The sequence below is a fragment of the Aphelocoma coerulescens genome, chromosome 1 (genome assembly GCF_041296385.1).
Source record: "Aphelocoma coerulescens isolate FSJ_1873_10779 chromosome 1, UR_Acoe_1.0, whole genome shotgun sequence".
In the NCBI taxonomy this organism is placed as follows: Eukaryota; Metazoa; Chordata; class Aves; order Passeriformes; family Corvidae; genus Aphelocoma; species Aphelocoma coerulescens.
Window position 1 is genome coordinate 24,050,645 of NC_091013.1, and position 20,572 is coordinate 24,071,216.

Below are 20,572 nucleotides of genomic sequence, written 5' to 3' on the forward strand. Positions count from 1 at the left end.
TTTTTGCATCACCTGTCATGTCTGTAGCCATAGTAGATTATTTAGTTATGTCTTTTTTTTCTTTGACATGACCTCTTCGTTTTTGTCCATGCAGCAAAACTGAAATGCATTCAAAGTTAGAAAATTAGGTATGTTTGGCTTGATTATAAATATGCCCTCTCCCTTTCCCTGACTCAAATCTTCTCTCACTTACTTACTTTTCTGAGACTACTTTGGTTCTGGCTGTCAAGAAACCTTGTACTGTCCTCACTTCACCTCATGCAATTTGCATAAACAAAGTGTCTCCCAGCTTTCAGGCAATGATTCACACCTCCTACCTAAGCTTTTAGCTGTCAAACTAGAGATATTTTTCTTCTGCAACTGACTACTCCACTAAAAAGCAACCAACACAGCTACAGAGTATGTGTTCTAGCTACATGGGACAAGCAGAGACAGTGTCATGCCTCTGTCTCTCTAAGGTACATGTTGAAATTATATTCCTGGAGAAAAAACATTAATAGAATCATAGAATGGCTTGTGTTGGAAGAGTCCTTATAGGGACTTGAAGAGTCCTTCTAGTTCCAAGCCTCCTGCCACGGGTAAGGACACCTTCCATTAGACCAGGTTGCTCAGAGCTCCACCCAGTGTGGCCATGAATACTTGCAGGGATGAGATATTCTCAACACAAGTTGAATACATCCTGAGGCAAGTGTAGAGTTAGCATGATCTTAAGCTTGAATTGGTCTGCAGAAAATAATATTTACTTAAAAAATGAGAGGAAAAGTGAAAGACAATCCACTTGAACATAAGAGGGCAGCCTCAAAACAATCACAGAGGTTCGGTTCCATTTCCTATGAAAGAGAATCTTCTGAGCTGCAGAAGGAATGCTGCTCTTATTCATGTTATTCCTATGGCATGCTTGGCATTTTGGTAAAGCTCATGCTGTGGCAATGACCATGTTTTCTTATGGATTCTCTCTACCCTTTTATTTGTAAAAATACTGTGTGGACTGACAATAGAATTTCCTACCTACATTACCTTACAGAAGTGAGCTGATTATTTCAAACTATTTCAAATTCTTTCTGATTCAGAATTTCATCCCCTGATGATATACAATGACAGTGCTCTGGGGGAGAAGCAAGGAGTGATTTTTTTTTGCAGGTTAGTGTCAAATGTGGCAGCAACTTAGATTCACAACTATCAATACAAGAATGAATGAATGAACTGCAATAACATTCTTCTTCAAATACACAAAGATTTGAAATTGTACTTAAGTAACAGTCTGCTCATATTGGAGTTTGAATAGATGAAGTTAACACCAGTGAGTGATATTAGCTCACCATTACAAATATTTTATCCAAATTTTTGGTTTTTATTTTATCTGCAGTCATGCCAAATTATTTCTACAGTGAACATCACTAACTTAAAATATCTATGTGGGGAATTTTTTCTTGCCTTCCTTCTAATTTATGGCTTTGCAAAAAAAGAGTTGTTAGTGTTTCTATGTCAGCAAACTAATGAAAACTAAAAAATTGGGAACTTTATATACATTGGATGTAATTGTAAACTGACCTTTGAGGTCTTCTAATAGAAGAATCAGCTTTGGAAACAGAATCAATATTGCTATTTTAATGAAATGTTGCCATTTTAGTAGAATAATCCAATATTTTATTAACTGATAGAATTATATTTTCATATGGTTTGCCTGCTGGAAAATAGTACATCTACCCAGCAGAGTTCTGTGTCCTGCAGAGCCAGCAGGGCTAGCCTGGGTACAGGACCCACGCAGACCAGCACTCCTGCTGGGATTATGTTGTGATGCAGATACACGCTGCACATGCTATCAGTGCCAACGTGGTGAGAGCTGGGCATGCGTTTCTACCTGGCACTGGAATTTGGAGCCAGAGAACTTGGTGCAGGAGGAATGACTGAGGACACTGGGGAAGTAGGGAGACCTTGGTTTGATGCCTTGCTGAAGCACCTAGAATCAATTCTTCCAGGAAGCACTAGAAGTGAGGTCTTCCCTCTGCCTGATGGTGTGTCCTCACCACAAAGGAACAGAATCTTTCTCTTTATCAGTTCATTAAGCCAGAATTAAGCAAAATAATAGCATAGGAAGAGCAGATTTAATGCACAGTCTTTTCTGAGCTCTTCCTAGGTAGGTGAATTTCACAAGACAGCTCAGTCAAAGTGGGGGCTGCCTGCTGCAGTCCCAGGGTGGTCCCCATCTCCTTTTGCTGGCACTACAGCTGCTTGCTCTCTGCTTCTTTCTCATCTACCCAGAACTGACTCTCAGAGAGCCTGTTCAAGCAGCTAAACTAGCTATGAAGAAATGTTTAGCTTCCTTTAAATTTTGCTCCAACAGAGGAAGCATTAGGAGTAGGACTGCCACCTTTAGGACAACAAATAGCTCCCAAACCAGCTTAGCTGCATTGTAAATGTACACCCTCAGGGGAAACAGCCAACTAATTTAGTGCTGGAGTCTCTTTCTATGCCATCTAAACATTTCTTTGCTTTAAGAAAAATAGGCACCAGAAAACACTAGGATATAGACTTTTTTTTCATTCCAGTGCTCCCCTTTCTTTTCTTCCAAGAACAAAAAATGAATTGCTTCCTAGGATTTTCTTCTCTCTTTTGTCTTAAGTGACACATCTCAATGACTTGAAACACATTTAGCCCTGTAAATAAACTTTTGGATGTTGGTGTTTGCAAGAACGGGGCTTACCTCAGTACTACTGGCAACAATTTCTCTTTGACATGAAATACTGGCTTTAAAGTACTTAGCTGAGGTACTTTACACAGCCATTGCTTCATTTCCATTTTAGATGTTTAGCCCCTAGTCCCTCAGAGAAGGTGACTCTAGAGTAAAAGTCTACATTACAGAAAAAGTCAAAGGAAAGAAACAAGCATCACAAATCTAGGAGATCCTTTCTACCTTCGACATCAGTCTTTCTGTACTGAGTTAAAATCAATAGGAGATGACAGATCTTATACATGAAAGTTGCTTACAGAGCACACGGAGGAAATTACCTTTCTTTTGCATAACCACTGATTATTTAGAGTGCTTGGCCAACAAACAAAGAGCCATTGAAGGCCTTCCTTAGCCCCAGAGGGTTTCAGTCCACTTTCTAAGAAAGTTCTTCAGACGGAAGGCAGCCAGAATTCAAAGGAAAGGGACCAGAAGACATCATTCAAGCATTTAACCTGCAGGAGCCTGAATGATGGTCTAAATTCTGATCCCTATAATGTGTAATACCAGGATAAAAAACTGTTCTGGGAGGACATTTTCTAACTGATTACACAATCACAAAGTTAAAGACTAGACTCTCCTTTCCTTCAGGCCTCATGGCTCCTCTGCTCTTGTGTGTTGGTTCGGCTTCCAGACATAAGCAAGTGTGTTCTCTGCCCTCAACACTGCACTCCACAACCCCTGTTGCCTGTATTTAATCTGGCCACAGGGACACTGACTGTTCAGTTGCACACCAGGTCCCTATAACTTTGTGTGAAGGTAGCTGTGGTCAGATGCATGATTCATAGCTTGGGCTTCTCTGGAAAAGCTTAAGTGCATTTCAAAAGTGGACCACTTACATGTAGATCACAATTGAGCTTTAAACGAGGGACAGCTGCTTATATCCCTTACAACCAAACTCGAGTCAGCAGTGCAGGTGCCATCATCAGGTAAGCAGGGACCATTCAAGACCAAGTGAAGGGTAATTTAATATGTAGGTGTTTATATTCTATAGCATTTCATAATATGTAGGCATCTGGGTATTCTGTGTATCATTGTGGCATGCCAGCTAGGTCTAGAAAGGGTTGTTGGAGAAGGTAAGTCTTACTTCTGTAACCCTGAAGTGAGTTTTGGCCCAGGTGGGGTGCAGGGTATACCCTGCAAACAGAGGAAATCAGTGGGTGAATTCTGCTAGGATAGCAAAGATGGCTCCTATTGAGAGGATGTAGTGTGTGAACGTAGCATGTGTTGTGTAGGGCAGTGCCTAGTGAGGACTTTGCAAGGACGATTCCTGTTAAGCCTCCATTGAAAAAAGATGCTCTGATGTGCACTTTAGCTAAATGCTAGGCAGGGTTCTCATCTGTGGGCAAAATATCTTAACAGCCAGTCTCACTACTGTAAGGTGTCAAAAGACTGTCGCCAGGACTTGTAACTTTCCTGCCTTTATGTTTTTTGCAAGATTTCTACCTCCAGTGCCAGGAAACACAGCTCTAAAGCAGGAGGGCGTGAGCAAACTGCTTATAGTACCGGGACAGAAATAGATGCATGCAAGCAAGCTGCCGTTTGTTTTGTAAGTACAACCTCGTAAGAAGTGTTGATTTGGCATCCATCTCACGGGGTGATAATTATGATATGCCCGGCATTTCCCTTTTGTTGGGCATTAGGTGCCAATAGGGAATCAAGTGGGTCTTTGTTGTGTTGAAGTACATGTAGACGCTCCCACCCACACAGCCTTCCCGGACCTCTTCATTCGAGCAGTTTACCGAAGGAGAGGGGCGGACAAAGCATGTCAAACCCCGAAAAAGCAGCAGCCCTTTGCGGCGTGCCCCGCGGGGCCGAGTGAGCTCCGAGCACGACAGGTGAGTGCTGCAAAGGGAGGCAGAGGAATGCGAGAGGGGTTCGGCGGGGTGCCCGCAGAGGTGCGGGGTGTCTGCCCTGGACCGCCCCGTCGCCCCCGGGCTGCCCCCGCAGGTACCGGGGCGGGGCAGTGCCGGGAGAGCTGCCCCCGGCCGGCCCGGCCGCTGGGCACCGCTCCGCTCCGCTCCGCATCGCGGGGAGGCGGCGGCGAGGGGCGGGCGGGAGGAGTGCCGGGGGAGGTAGAGGCGGCGCGGCTCGGTACGGCAAAGAAAGACCCCCGGAGAAAGTGGAAGTGTGCCTCGCCCCGCCGCGCCGCCCCTGCCCGGCACGGCGGAGAGGCGGCCCCCCGGGCCGGCCGCGTCCCCCCGAGGTGAGTGCCGCCCTCGGGAGGGAGGGAGGAGGGCGGCGGGGGGCACGGCAGGCGCGCACCGCAGCGGGGGATGCCCTGCGGCTCCCCCGTACCCGGAGCGAGCTGATGAGGAGGTGAGTTTTGCGGACGGGTTTGGTTGGTGGTCTCTTGTGTGTATTGGGGGAACGAGGAGGGTGGTGGTGTGTGTGCCTTTTCATCTGTTCTGTGTTCCTTTTTGTCCGTGTGCCCGTGGCCAGCGGCCCCGCCGGCTGGCGCCAGCCCCGGTGCGGTCTGCCAGGGGCGGCAGGAGCCGCCCGGGCCGCCGGGGGAGCGAGCCGGGAGCTCGGGGGGTCAGAGAGGTGCGGGGCTCAGCCCGCGCTCTTTGTGTGGGGGGGCAGAAAACCAGCCCAGGCTCTGTCAGATGGGCACTTTTCTTTAAACCAGACCCTTTGTGGACACGCCGCTGCCCTTCCCGAGCCGCCGTTTGGGGCGGAGAGGCTGTCGCGATCCTGCCACCCCGCTGGTGGAAATCAGCACTGACAGGCAGACGGATGGCGATTTTCTGATAAACATTTTCTTTCATTGGTAATGTCAGTCGGTTAAATCCCAATCTTTTTTGGGAGTCTGCCTCCCGAATGGGTGACAGAAGGACTTCAGAGCGATGTTAGCGCCAGGCTGGTTTCCATCACTAGCTCGCCTCAAGTGGCTCCTGACCCTCTGTCCCCCGCGCCGCCGTGCCGGGCTGGATCTCTCCTTGCACCCGGGTTTCGCCATTGGAAACTTGCGGGTACGAGGGCTGGGGTTGCTGGCAGTGGGAGCCTGATCTGGATGATCGCTCTGGAGAAAAATGACTTTTCCTTCCCTCTGGCAAGATAGCGCGTAACGTGTCAGGATAATCCCGTATGTTTCAGGAAGAGGGGTATGATGCAATTTAGGTGTTTACATAGTGAGTTTAGGAACTTTTGTCCCCTGCTGTGGGCTGTTTCTGGGCAGAATCTCAGGCAGATCGTGTTTTCTCTCGACTCCTGTTCCCACAACTTTATAAGAGACTATTCTCTTTTTGAGCTATTCTCCCATGTATTCTGCTTGCAGTCCTGTTACCACTTTTATCAGTACATTACATCCAAAATGAGCGGGCAGTGCTGAAGTAGTAGCCCTTTTAGGTAGTGTTTTGCTTTGGGAATGATTTTGTGAGTGTAAAAATATTCTAGATTCCATTGCCAGCATCTGAGATGTGCCTGAGGGTAAAAAAATAAGAAAAAAAAAAGAATAAAGATATGTTATGTACATAGTACATGTATATATGTGTGTATGTTTACAGTAGATTCATAGTGATGGGACAAGTTCTCTTGAGTGGGCTATTGTTCTGGAACAGCAGGGGGGCCATTAAAAGTACCAGTAAAGACTGGGATTAGGGTGATTGGTAGAGCAGAGCTCTGAACCGTTGCTGTAATTTTGTGTTGTAGCAGCATTCAGAAATCCCAGCTGCAAATCACATTACACAAAGAGAAAGCCAGTCCTTGGCCTCAAAGGATGACACAGGTACAGCAAGCAATTTGTAAGAGGAAGGAACAAAGGGGAAGCCAAATGTCTAATATTACATAGGTTAAGCCAGAGCTCAAAGTTTCCAGAAAACAACTGGCCTTATATATTTTGTCTCTGTTATAATATGTTTTCATTATGAATTGAATCTTTCCTGATTATGGAATAATTTTCGAAGTACTAGCAATAATGTCTGGTGTATGGTGTGCAGAACCTGTATTTAATGTCTAAAATGAATAAACATTGAAAATTTTTGAACTGGGAGATCAGAATAATTCCAACTGGAAGTGTACAAAGTTGTTTGAATATGTCTACCTAGGGTATCATATATTCTGTAATTGTACAGTAGGAATTAAATGGAGCTTGAACTGCTTGGAATTTGTAGTGCTGTTTGAGGCAACTGACCATCATGGTAACAGTGGTTTATTGCACTGCTTTGAAAGAGCTCTTGCATTTTATGTTGTCATTATGCTACTTTTAAGTAGTACTATTATTTCAAACCAGCATAATGAGATGCAAAGCATTTGGCATTCACCGCTGTAAAACAAGATTTTAGTGCCAAATTCAGATCCCTGCTTGAAGGTATCTACAAAATACCATGCTTATGCAGGGTGTCGGATCAAGGAAAATGGACATCTTGGTTAAAGCAGTCTTAAAACCTTTTTGTCATGAAATGACAGAACAGCAGCTTCGACCACATTTTTACTCTTTTGGAAGGGAATGGTTTCTTCCCTTAGACATGGAAGCTCTGACAAAGTGGACATAAGGTAAGTGGCCATAATAAATGGTACACTTCAGTGAGATGAATTACAAATTTGAACATGAACCTCTTCTGTCTCACCCAATTGTCCTGATCAACAAGTTATTTCAGACTGATTTCTTTAAATACGCAGCTTGAATATAAGCAAAAAAGGTGGTTTTTTTTCAATTGTGGGATATAACAGAAAATACTCTTCCAAAGCTTTTATTCAGATTTTCATGACCATGATTTTTTTTGTCCAGTTCTATAAAAAAAAGACAAAATAGTGAATTTCTCATCTGACTTAATCCCAACAAAACATAACAAAAGCTAAACAACAACAGCAAAAAAACTCAACCTCAAACAGGCAGCATGGTCCACCTTGTACAGTCTGTCAGTACTATCTCAAGTTAAACCTCTGTGTTGGCCTGTTACTGTCTTTCTGATCATAGTCTAGCAAACCTCACTTGCAAATTCTCTGTGTTTTTTTCCACCTCACCTTCTTTCTGCTTCTAACTGTTATTAAGGTAATTGTAGCTAATGAACATAGAAAAATGTTACAATCCTGCACAAAATTAGCAGTGGTTGGGGATGCAGCTGATGATACCTGGGAATTGTGTTGGCAACAACAGCAGCTACTGGAGACACTTGCCATTTTGTGGGACACACCTGCTGGTTTAAGACTCTGCCAAGTTCATGTGAATCACAGTTTGTTGGATCTTTCTGAAAAAGATAACAAATATTTTTTGGCTCAATAAGATGAAAAAACCGTCCTGGCAGGCATCTAACTCTAACCTTTGCACTTAAATTTGTTACTTTTCCTTAAGGTGTGCTTTTCATGTGGTGCCAGGCACAGCTGTTAATTCATTTCGCTTTTTAGAGACATCTCACATCAAATAAACATTAATATGTGTGTATATCTAGAACTATTCACGCAGCCTTTTTGTGGAGAAATTATTACAAATCATGTTCTGATTCATGCCTGTAAATATGTATATTCCTGGCTGTCTTATTACACATGCGGAAGAGGAGGGTTGGATAATGGATTTTAGATCTTGTTCCTTTTTTCTAAATGTTTTAAAATACCACTCTTTCTAATTCCTGGAAGTTTTAATGCAAACATTATATCTGTTTGGTCAGGGAAAGATCTTTCTCTTCTCTAAAATATTTGGGATCATGAAAGCAAGGCGTGCAACGTGAAGTGTTGGACCTGGCTTCAGGTCTTGATGGCGATAATGTGAAGTCTCAGCTGCTGAGTAATGTAGCTGAAATCTGTGATCATTACATTTTGCCCCAAAATTACATACTAGATTTGCAATATCATTTGTAGGAAGGCTTTCGTTTCAGCAAAACTTGTTCTTTCTGACAAAACACCAAACCTGCTTTCAGTCAGAACATCTGTCCATGTTTAGTATGAATGAATATTTGAATACAAAGGATTGGCGGTATCCACTGCAAAACAATTGAGGTTATTGTAAGTTGCAATAGCAACTTACATTAGAAAAATATTATAAAAATATAATTTGCTGGCTTGTGCTGTAGGAAGAGGTGACTGAGGTTTTTTTCTAATGGATAGAGCAAATAGGTATCTTTTTAATGGGTTAGTTACTGTGGTGTTACATAAAAAGTGACACTTAAAACTGGACGAAAAATTAATTAAACTGTCTCAACAATGAAGCCTCACAGGTAAACTGCTTCAGGGAGGTCATCTTGACTGTGACTTTTGTATCATACATAGAGAAGTACCTGGTTAATTCCAGTCATGCTGAAAATGGCTTTTTCTTTTCTGGAATGAATGTATGTCTAGGATAAGGTATCAAAACTTCAGTGGCCTTGAGAACATAGAAGAGCACATGCATCCCCAGCAGTGCAAGGCTGACAGCTGTGTTGACTCAAAGATACAGGCACTATGGTAGGTAGCCAGGCTAATTTTTCTGGTGCTTCTAGGCTTAAGTGCCTCTCACCTGGTGCTGGGAGAAAAAGCTCTGCAGCTGCAGTGCAAGCACAGAACAGAACCACTTCAGACAGTAAAATGCAGGTAACTGAAAGGTACTGCATGTGGCTCAGAAGACATATTAGTTTTTATGATGGTCAGTGTCAAACTGGGAGTGAAATGTTTCTTGCAAATAGAAATTCTGTGTTCACGTAAAATGATATTCAGTGGACTTGAAATAAACTGGTGTAACCAGTTTAAAACCACCAGTTTTAAACCTTTTTTTTTAAAAAATAAAAAAAGTTCTGATACCTAAAGATCTGTGCATCTGCTTTTCTGAGAAAATGGATTATTTTGTTTTGAAATTAGAATAAGGTACAAAATGTTTGGAAAGACTGTCTGCAGGATATGTGGAATGTCAGTATAATTGTGAGTTTGTTTTGAAGCAGTTAAGTACCTTTTGGGTAAAGGGGCTGTAAAGAAATTGTAACTGTTGCTGTTTGTATTGCAGTAGTTTATTATGGATCAATTCTCAGTTGAGATGCCTTTGTGTCAGGTGGTGTTTTATTAGGTGTAATAAAACAAAAGCATTTATCCAACTGCATTTATCTCAGAGTCTGATAAATACCATCTAGAAGGAGGGATTGTGTTGATAGTTTTATATTTTGTGTTGATAGTTTTACATTTTTATGGTATCAGCAGCTAAATTCCATCACAGAGGCTTAATCTGAGCAAGTACCCAGGCTTCCTGTGTAATCAAAAGAGAGAGATAAATAACCTTCTGGTGGTAGGTATCTGAATTTACAGCCATGACTCTCTCTACTATGCCAGTCTGCTTTGGTATCAAAGTGGAGGTGCATAGGCATCCTTGCTTGTAATTGTGCAAGTGAAATGAGGGCTGCAGCCTTCTTGAAGGGAGTACTGTGAGTGCCTAGTATTTCCCAGGCAGTGCCCTGGATGTCAGCTAGAAAAGGAAAGTTTGTGCTGTTTGTCAGATCTAGATTGTAGATAAATATGTGGTGTGTCCTAATTAGGAGTTTTATTTAAGGAACATTAGTGATTTAACACCCCAATCTAATTACTTGTAAGCTTCTTGCTAATTTTGCAATCAGTGCTGGAGCAAGACTTTTTATGGAAAATTCACCCTTAAGGAAATCAGAACCACTAACTTTTAGTGCTTGTAGAAAGCTTTATTTCTGTAACAATGTTCTGTAGACAATGCCTATAAGGAAATAGTAGTACTTCTACATGATGGCAAAGACATAAAATGTGTCAAGTGCTTTCCAAAAAAAGTTAATAGTCAGTTTTTGAAACCCAAATGACTCTGGCTTTAGAATGTGCATCTGTAGGATCAAATTCTGCTCAGATATTACCTAGTGGAGAAGGCATGCTTGAATCACTTTATACCACAGTCATCTTTGGCCTTCAGAGGATGAGGAGGAGGACTCAGGGTGTAGCCAGGGTTTACTGGCTGTATGCTCTTGCAGTTTATAGCCAAGGCAGATTTTTATAAACATAGATGATACAGTGCAACTTGGAGCAGCCATAAGGCCACTCTAAAATGTAGCATGGCCTTAGAAGGATAAAGGTGTTTTTGTAGCTTGTTTCCAGGTAGTTGATGCTGTGCATTGCAGACAGAGAACATGGTGGAGAATATCCTGGCCCATCAACCAGGCGGTCATAACAGTTTTATTCTTAGAGAAAGACTCTCCAATGTTGTCTCAGTTTCGGTGAGCAGACTTGCTCTTTCTAGAGATTGATAAATTTGACTAATACTTAGTACTGGAAGGCAGTTCATGTTTTGCAGAACTAAAACCTAATACTTTTATCTCTTTAAAATGCTAGTTTTTTAATGTTCTGGAAGATGGGGAGCTTTGTATCCACTCTGGAGTAATATAATATAAATAAGGTCTGGAGAGAGAGATCTGCTTATTCATTAAATGGATGTAGCTGGAAAAGAAACAAACAAGCTCTCAGGCTCAGAATACCTTATTCCCGATTGGACTGATGAAGCAATTAAGCCTAAAAGCTTGTCACTTGTTTTTATTGCGCAACAGTTGTAGCAGACTTTTAAACTAATCTTTTGCTTATTTGTCTTTGTAAAAGAAAATGGTTCATCCATAGGCAGAACTGCTGTGTGCTTGGGAGTGTGGACATGTGCGTTTAATGCAAAACAGTCAGAACTGCTTCAGCATGCAAGATCGTTCCCTGGGCTCACGATTCCTCAGTCCTGTCACATCTCTTCCTTTCCCAGCAGGACATGCTCGTCTACATCCCAGTGTGCCAACACAGCCATATAAAGGAAAGGATATAAAAACACTGCAAGCCACTCTGCTCTGCTTCTACTTCCTACCACAGATGCTGTTTTTGATGTCAAGTGGCCGGGTACTTCCTTGACCCCTTTCACTAACCTCACTGAATGTGTTTTAGCGTCAAATAATTTGGCTCTTACTTTAGCCCCAGGTTTAATTTTCTCATTGTTCACACCTCATATATGCTAATGAATTCAGTATCCCTACCAGCCTTGGAGAAGTAGTTCCTTGTGAAGAGGGGCAGGGGTGCAAATAGGGCATTGTTGGCTGGCTAATTTCCTTCAGGGTCTGCTCTGGACCAACAGTATGGGCATAGATCCTGCCAAGTTTGGCTTCCTCTGGGACATTTCTCTAGCACTCTCACAGGAGGTCTTCTGCCTTTAACTAACCCCTCATGCCTGCAATAAAAAGGGCTTGGAAGCACTCCTGAGTGTCAGATATAGCTGGGCTTTAATATGAGCACTACCAGTAAAGAGACCCTAGCCCTGATGGTGACCATACCTTAACATACAGAGGGGTGAGTGGATGGTGACAGCCATCAGTAGTTTTATTCCAATCCTGTATCAACCAAGATGTTGGTATCTAATCATCTTTTCTATGCTTCCAGACATATTCTTTCTTCTCGTGAAAGGAAATGTGTGTACAAACAGCACACGGGACCTGCAGGGCAGTGTAATAGACAACCAGTGCCTTGAACAGACAGCCAGTGCCTTGAGAACAAAATTGTTCATCAGGGTGGGGAACCCTATCTCAGTGAGTTAAGGCTGGCTCATGGAACTTTCATCCACAGGGTGAAATTTTTGTGTGTTTCATCTATTGGTGTAACTACTGATCAGGCTTTCTGTATTTATGTGTGCATTAATACTTACTTGCTGCAGCTATTTCCTTCCAGAATCTTGAGGGATTTTTTTTTTTTGTTTGTTTGTTTCCTCAAAAAACATGGAATTTTATTCCTTGATACAGGACTGGGAGGTTTTGCACTGGTGATGTTCTCCCTGTCCCCCCATCATATTCCCTCAACTTTTAGTCAAACGGAGGATGTCTGAGGTTGATGCTACATTTCCCTTACAAAGCTTTAGTTAAAGGCACTGGATTAGGGGAACTGTGCAGTTGTTGCAGGATGAGGAATCCTGGGTATGCAGAGGGAGAGCCCACAGCAGCTGGGCAGCGTCCTGCTGGCTGCAGTGGCTGCTGCTGCTGCTGAAGCACTCCATGGGCCAGGGGAGGTCATGTTCCAGTGGACCTGAATACCTGATCAGTTCTTCATCTTGCCAGCACTGCAAGTGGCAGAGTGAGGTGGCTTTAGTATGTTCTTTATATACTTTTCAAAAATGGAAAACACTACTTTCAAAATGTCTTCTCATTATTAGTTTTAAATACAGTTACTGCAAATTGTGTCTGCTAGAAAATGCAATCAAAGGTCCCCGTTATTTGATGTGGACATTGAAATGCAATAGCATTTCAACACCTTTGGGCTTTGGCTGCCTAGGTCCTTTACAGACATGAAACAAAGGGCAGTCCCTGCTCCCCAAAACTTTCAGTCTATCAGACGAGAGAAGAGTGAGGGGAAATTAGGTAGTGTCCACAGGGACAAATAAGATAGAAAAAAATTTTAAGTCAGAGGAGTTTCATTAGCTAAAAACTCATTCCATTTCTGGTTTTCTGTTTTATATAGTAAGCCATCATTATACTAGCTAGGTCTTAATATTTTTAATACTGTAATTTAAGTAAAATCCATAAGATTTAAAAAAGTCAGTTCAGTTCCAGTGAGTAGGACTGAATTTGTCAGCAATTCAAGAGCAAGTACCACAGAACATACTATGCCCTGGAAACAGGATGAAAGGAAAATGTTGGTCTATTTTTAAGGGACAAAGCCAGTTATTCAGTACTTTGGATTGTCTGCAGGTATGTCAAGTCATGCATGGCCATACCCATTCATGTAACATAGTGACTGCACAGCAGGTAAATTTGTCTGGTCTGGTTTGTGATGCATGATGAGGGTGATGGACCACAGCAGTGTGCTGTAGCTGTTTGCACCAGTTGTCTGGTCTAGAAATCCAAAAAATGTACACACAAAGACAAGCATAGGCACTTATGTCATCTACCCTTCACTCTTGACTCAATGCAAGCATCCTCTTCCACACTGGGGATGAGAATGTTTGAGAGGCCATTGTGAGGTGGTGGAGTGTGGTGGCATTGGTAGGCTGGCTATGTGCATTCCAAAAGGTTTTAATCAGTGCTGATTAAATAGGCTGGCACTTGGAAATGCCTAAGTGTGGGCCCAGGTGTCTTCCATGCTTATATGTTAGCTCATCTTCTCAGAAAGGACAGCAATGTTTTGGCTGCTATGGCAGCATATTTGCTGAACTCACAGTTGTGGAGGAAACATACCCTTTTTTTTTTTTTTTTTTTTTTTTGTCCTACTAGTGGGCTGGGTGCACATATGTGAATTCTTTCTCCTTTCAAACACACACAGTTCTCACACAGAGCCTGCTGCTTGGGAAAGGCACATCTCTTTTGTAAAAGTTACAGTTTGGTATATAAAACATGAGATTGAACCCAAAGCCAGAAAATATTTGTGTAGTTTTGCTACACAATGAGCTATTTGCTGATTCCTGCATCTTTCCTGTATTGTTTCTGCATTTTTGTCTTCATTCATTGTTGGTAAGACATTGACCGGTCATGGATACCACTGAAAGAGTAAATACATTATTTAGTCTCCTTTTATTGATGATGTGTACTTTCACAAAAACTTTGCAGCCACAGAGAAAAGACATCAGGGCATTTTAAGAGGGAGTGGATCAAGTGTGATACAGAATGCTGTTTTGCTTTGGTGTTTAAGCACAGAACATGGGTGGGAGTTCTCCTAACCTGGGAACCAGTGAGACTCAACAACTTACACTTCTTTATGTATAACTATAATATTACAACAGACTTCAAATTGCTCTCTCAAAATCCTTTGGATTTTTTCTTGCTAATTTTAAAAAAGCTACAGATTTACAAATCATTTCATATTGGCACTTACTAAATTTCAGCCAACATTTGACAGCTGAAAACTACAAGTGCCATTTCCAGCTCCCAGCTGGTGCTGCCACTGGCTACTGATGACCTTTCCTCTTCTCTTCCATAGATAATGGTTCAGAAGTGAGATAATAAGATATATTAAAGGAAAGCAGAAAAAAACCAGACACTCATCCCTCACCACCCAGTTTTCATTTTGTGGGTCCATTGGCCATTTTTGTGAAAATTTGGGAAGCTACCAGCTGTTCTTCTGTTTCAAATGGCATTTAAATTCCTTTCCAAAACTGTTCTTCTAAAGTACCATAATGACTACTGAAAACAAAAACATGAATGAAGGTTAAAGTGCCTATCAATAAATTAAAAATACATGATTATTACTGAGATAAATGGTTAAAATTATGCCCTGTTAAATGTTATTTCTAGTACCATTTTTTCTGTTATCCTAGCAGTTTGCCTGGGATTGAGGATTTCCATAGATAAGTAAGCTGTGTTTCTTCTTCCCCCACCCCCTTAAATAGTGTGGCTTCTTTTTACAGGGACTTGATGACAAATCATCTAAAGTTAATTTGTTAGTGTCCTAAACAGTGCTGAGCAGAATATAGCTGTTCTCATTAGCTCTCTTATTGCCTAAGTGTCAGCACAAAACTCTCAAGGACCTGTTTGTAACATGAGTATGTCTTGATTTGTTTAATACACATTTTTATCCAATCATGGAGATGGAATTTAGCTGTGCTCTGGCTTCCGAATCCTTTGTGAATTAGTCTTAAGTGACCAAAATCAATTGAAAATGTCTAAAGACTTAGTGTGATTGATGAACATGGTTTTGTTTGCAGAGTGACTAGGTTTTAAAATAGTTGAAGGTTTGTTTAAACATTAGGCTACAGAGTTATTTACTTCTAAGTGAAGAACTTCTGGTAGCTGTCCACTATCAGCACATGCCTTCTTGAGAAGTATACTTCTTTTTGTGGGGTTAATATGATGTCATGCTGTCATAGCAATGCAAAATATTTTATGTGATGCAAGATTAATGCTGTAGCTTTTTCTGATGCTGCTTTGGTTGCTGATTTCCTCTGGATTTTGTTTCAAAAGTGTTCTTATGCTGACAGCTGATACTGAAATCTTACTTGTGTGGATTGATCAGGCTGGAGGATACTGAAAAATGCTTTGATGTATGGGGTTTTTTTTGCTGTTTGTATGTATGTAATCACAGGCATTGAAATTTGCTAGATATTGCTCATGATTCTCAACAAATGAGGAATTAAGCACACTAATATCCTGGAAAAAGGAGCATAATCCAAGGAATGAGAATCCCTGAAAAGGACTTACAGTCTTTGTTCAGAATAGTACTTTATCTGTTTGTTGTCCCTAAAAAGAGGAATTAGATTTCTTTGCTGTAAGTAACTCTAAGGAGTTAAAAAAATCAATTTAAGAGCTGAAAAATTGGATTAATATCCCAAGGTTATCTGGGAAATGTTTGCTCATGTAATGGCCAAAGATTGCTTTAAATATTTTATCAAGGTAGCACTGGTAGTTTCACTGTGAATTGTGTGTGTCCTGGGAAGGTGAGAGGACCGTGTTTTGAAACATTCACTGCACCATGCTTAGTTAATGCATTGATGCTGCATAAGATTTGAAGATGTTATATTTTACTTTAAAATAAAGCCATTTACAATATCAATATGACTAATGTATTCTGGGATGCAGTTTGCCATATTCTCTTAATTTTGACATGGGAAGAGAGCAAGTGAAAAATGTGTATGTGTGGGGCTTTTTTTGTTCTGTTTAAATCACAAGAAAGAACACAGGACTTTGAGCCTTTGTGCTGCAGGAAATGAGAGCATAAGCAGTCTATATCTGTGACATGACAAATGGGGCCACCATTTCAGTCTTCCATGGCATGCTAATAACACAGCTCAGTTAATGCTGAAGCACTCATACCCCATCACAAAATGTAAAGTATTCATTGGTGTTGGATATGGCTTCCTCCAGTGCTGCCCAGCCTCTTTCCAGTTTGTAACTGTGGCAACACATTTAGGTGTTCTTCATTCTCAAATACCGAGCCTAATTCTCAAATGTGGCAATATATTCCTATTTTGTGTGTATAAATCTGTGTGTGCACATACATATGCATGTCTGGACATATATATGTGTATATATATATATATATGTAGTTTCTGATTAATATTTCCCAAGAAGCTGGAAGTTATCCTGTAATACAAATTAATTTGTACAAAATTAATTTTGAGGAGGCGATTCCTGAAATATAATAAAAGTACCTTCAGGAGTCGAACTTTGTAAAGTTTATGCTTTTCTGACAAATTCAACACTCATGGCAGAAGGTGCTTGTTCATGAAGGCTAGAAGATAAAGTGACCACCTTGCATAAATGTTACCAGCCTGTATCCAGAGCTTCAGCATTCAGTTAGATATATATGCTGCTTTATTAAAAAAAAAAAAAATAAAAACCCCATGCATGCACTTTGGCAATTTGTTATTGCTTTTCAAGCTTATTAACTCATTAAGTAGCATTTAATGAGGATAAGCACAAAGTAATTAATTTATGCAGTATGTTTATTGCTTCCCTAATGAATTTATGTATTAGAGTTCCTCAATGAATACATTAATCTATTTTTATATTTTGTATACATTTGGTTTTCTAAACAAACAAAAACATTTCTTCATGGTCTTTATTCCAGGCTGCAGATTGTCTATATAATATCCCCTGGTTTAAGCACGGTGTAGAGTTTTCATAGGATGGACCTTGCCAACATCAACACTTGTGAACCTCTTAGTCCTGGTTGGAGTGTTCAGTAGTGTGTTGCACCAGTTACACTGGAAACTTAGTTTATTGTTTTTCCTAATGGAAAAATCAGGACATTTTAGGAAATTACCATTTCCTAAATAGTAGCTATTGTAAATTAAGTTCCTGCTTTGGGAGATTGAGGAATTGAGTAGTCTGATGTGATGTATGGAAACAACCTATTTGCCAGTAAAGAAGTGCACTGGGCGTGGGTATTTGTGTGTTGGTAGCAGTGAGGCTGCAGAGTTGTTGGGTATGAGAAGAGAAGAGGGGCTGCTCTGTGAGAACCACAGTTCCAGCTGACTCCACGGACCCTCTGTACCCACATCTGAGCCCCTCAGTCAGGCACTGGTGGTGCCTCTATGAAAATATTTATTTAAGAAAGGGGAATACAGCACACAGCAGTGAGAGGAAAAAAGGTGTGAGGAAACAACCTTGCGAGCACCCGGGTCAGAGAAAAAAGGAGAGGAAGTGCACAGTGATAGAGCAGGTATTTCCCTGCGTGCTGTGGAAGGAGTGATTTTTATTTCCCTGCAGCCCATGGAGAACCATGCCGGAGCACCTAGGTGTCCACACTGCAGCCATGGGAAACTGACCCTGTAGTGGGCAGACATGGCCTTAAGGGACTGCAGCCATGGGAAACCCACCCTGGAGTGGGCAGACATGGCCTTAAGGGACTGCAGCCATGGAGAAACCCACCCAGTAGTGGGCAGACATGGCCTTAAGGGACTGCAGCCATGGGAAACCCACCCTGGAGTGGGCAGACATGGCCTGAAGGAACTGCAGCCAGTGGAGGGCCCACAGGGGCCTTCAGACTGTGAGAAGGACCCATGTTGGAGCTGTTTATGGAGAGCTCATGTTGGATCAGTGGAAAAGTTTCAGAAGGAAGGAGTGACACAGAGAAACCGGTTGTGGTCCATAGACTAACCCCAAACCCCATTCCCCTGTCTTCCTGCCGGGGTGGGAGAAGGAATCAGAAGACTCATAATGGAGGAGGGAAATGGAGCCTGGGAAGAAGGGTTGGATTCATTTATGTCTTTGTTTCTCACTGTTCTACCCTAATTTGCAAATATTTAAATTAATTTTCCCCAAATCAAGTCTGTTTTGTCCATACTGGTAACTGGTAAGGGATCTCCCTGTCTTTAGCAGGATCCATGATCTTTTCCATCTTAATGTCTGCCTTTTGAGGAGGAAGGGCGAGAGAGCAGCTGGATGGATGCCTGAAAGCTGGCCAACATCAACCTTCAGCAACAACTGATACAATTATTTGCATATGGACTACCAAATCACAAATACGAAATCCTGTAATCTGCAACTGAACTGTCAGATTATGAATCGCTAATAAATTTCATATTTTGTGATCTGTAATATTTATGAAAATAATAGACTGAAGTATATGCAGCTTTTTTCTTTTTCTCATTTTTGGAGACTAAGTACTGAACCTATGCTATCTTGCAACTCTTGGACTCACCTTTTAAAGAATTAATTGTAATAATTGTAGTTATAAGTGACATATTTAACCACAAGGTTCCTTCTGCCTTCCAGGTAACTCATCATACTTTTACATAATTTACATTTAGAGCATTGAATGTGGAAATTATGGATTAACGCTTGGGCATCTGTCTTTTTTTTATGGTGATGTGTTTGGGTGCTAAAAGAGAACAGGCAGTTTATTAAAATAGGTTTGTGGGAGGGGTGGCAAATTTATTTGAAAAAAGAATAAAATTATTTTAAGAACGTATGGCAAAACTAAATGCATTGTGCATATGATCATGTGACAAAAATAACCAGGTAAAATAGCTTAAGGAGAAGAATTTATCAGTTGGCAGCACAAACTAATTAAAGGCTGGTTTTGCAATTGAGACAATCCTCCACATTGCAACCTCTGCAGGCAAAGCAGGAACTGTAATCTCTGGCACTGAATGTAGTGCAGCTGAAATGCTCTTGCATCTTCATGGACATATGTGTTTAATGTGTCACTTTCCCTTGAAGCTATGTGTTACTACATATACAAATTGTGTGAGAAATTGGTGTGCAGCACCAAAAGGTTGTTCTGGAAAAAAGGATACTTTTTCTTGCTGTAGTCTGAGATTTAAGGCATTATGTATGTGTAATGGTTTCAGAATATATGGGAACCCCAGCTATGTGGTCAAGAAAATTTTCTCTAAGCCTGTGTTTTTGTATATATTGCAGCTAAAAACTCATCCTTTAAGGGACATCACACTGATCTTGATTTAGTCTATTATGTTGTCTGTGAATATATTATATTAATTGAGTTTAGATCAATTTAATCTTAAAAGCACATCACTAGTATAATTTATTCAGTGTCTTTTAAACCAAGAAAATTGCATTTATTTAAAGTAATTCAAAAGAAGCAAAGATTTCTCCCTCATTAAATAAGGTATCTGCAAAATCTTGGTTCTTCTCTAAGCACAAAGAAGACTGAAGTTCATCGTTTAATACTTTATTTTGTAGCAGTGTGGAAATACTGCCTTTTTAATTGCAACTGCTGTAACACAACAAATGCAGTTAATTTCTGCCAGAGGATTTTATGAACTGTTTCATGAACTACTATATGATAGAAAGTAGCAAGCAAAATCCATTAAAATAAGATGAACTGCAGAGTTCTGTGACAAAACCTCTTCATTTGAGGGGAAGTGTCCCTTTTTATGTAGGTATTAATATTCTGTAATGCTCATATTAATATTCTAATCACCAAATTTCCCCTTTTTCCTGTCTTTGTTTCTTGCACACATTCCCCTGTACTGCATCACATCTATTAAAACCAGTGGAGTTGACCAAAATGTATGTGAACAATTGCAAACACCACAGACTGAACTGGCTTTCACAGCCTTATGGCCATGGCTTCTAGTGACAGCTGTCTCTGTTTTGACCAGATTTTGAGCTGTAGAGGTTTACTTCCCTGATTTTCTTCTTGTGCTAGTGATGGGATTAAGCCTTTCATTCTCAGTTTGGATGCAAGGTAAATACTATTTATCTCTGCCCAGAGAAGGGCAGCAAAGGTTGTGAAGGGTCTGGGATGCCTGTCCTCTAAGGAGCAGCTGAGGGAGCTGGGGGTGGTGTTCAGCCTGGACAAAAGGAGGCTCGGGGCTGGCCTTGTTGCTCTCTACAACCACCTGAAAGGAGGCCGTAGCCAGCTGGGGGTCAGCCTCTTCTCCTGGGCAGCCAGTGACAGGACAAGAGGACACAGTCTCAAGCTGCACCAGGAGAGGTTTAGGTTGGACATCAGGAGGAATTTCTTCTCAGGAAGGGTAATCACCCTTCCATTTGAATGGGCTGCCGAGGGAGGTGC

General features: G+C 41.3%; 1 protein-coding gene across 1 annotated transcript in view; it reads left to right on the plus strand.

Annotated features, from left to right (window-relative positions):
- Positions 1-3,734: 3,734 nt before the first annotated feature.
- The window catches only part of MYO16 (myosin XVI), a 366,164-nt gene continuing 349,326 nt past the window's right edge, over positions 3,735-20,572 (plus strand). Inside the window, exons 1-2 of the mRNA XM_069003962.1 lie at positions 3,735-3,804; positions 4,167-4,277. Of these exons, the coding sequence (XP_068860063.1) occupies positions 4,253-4,277 (25 nt within the window). The 5' untranslated portion in view covers positions 3,735-3,804; positions 4,167-4,252. The remainder of the gene's footprint in view (positions 3,805-4,166; positions 4,278-20,572) is intronic.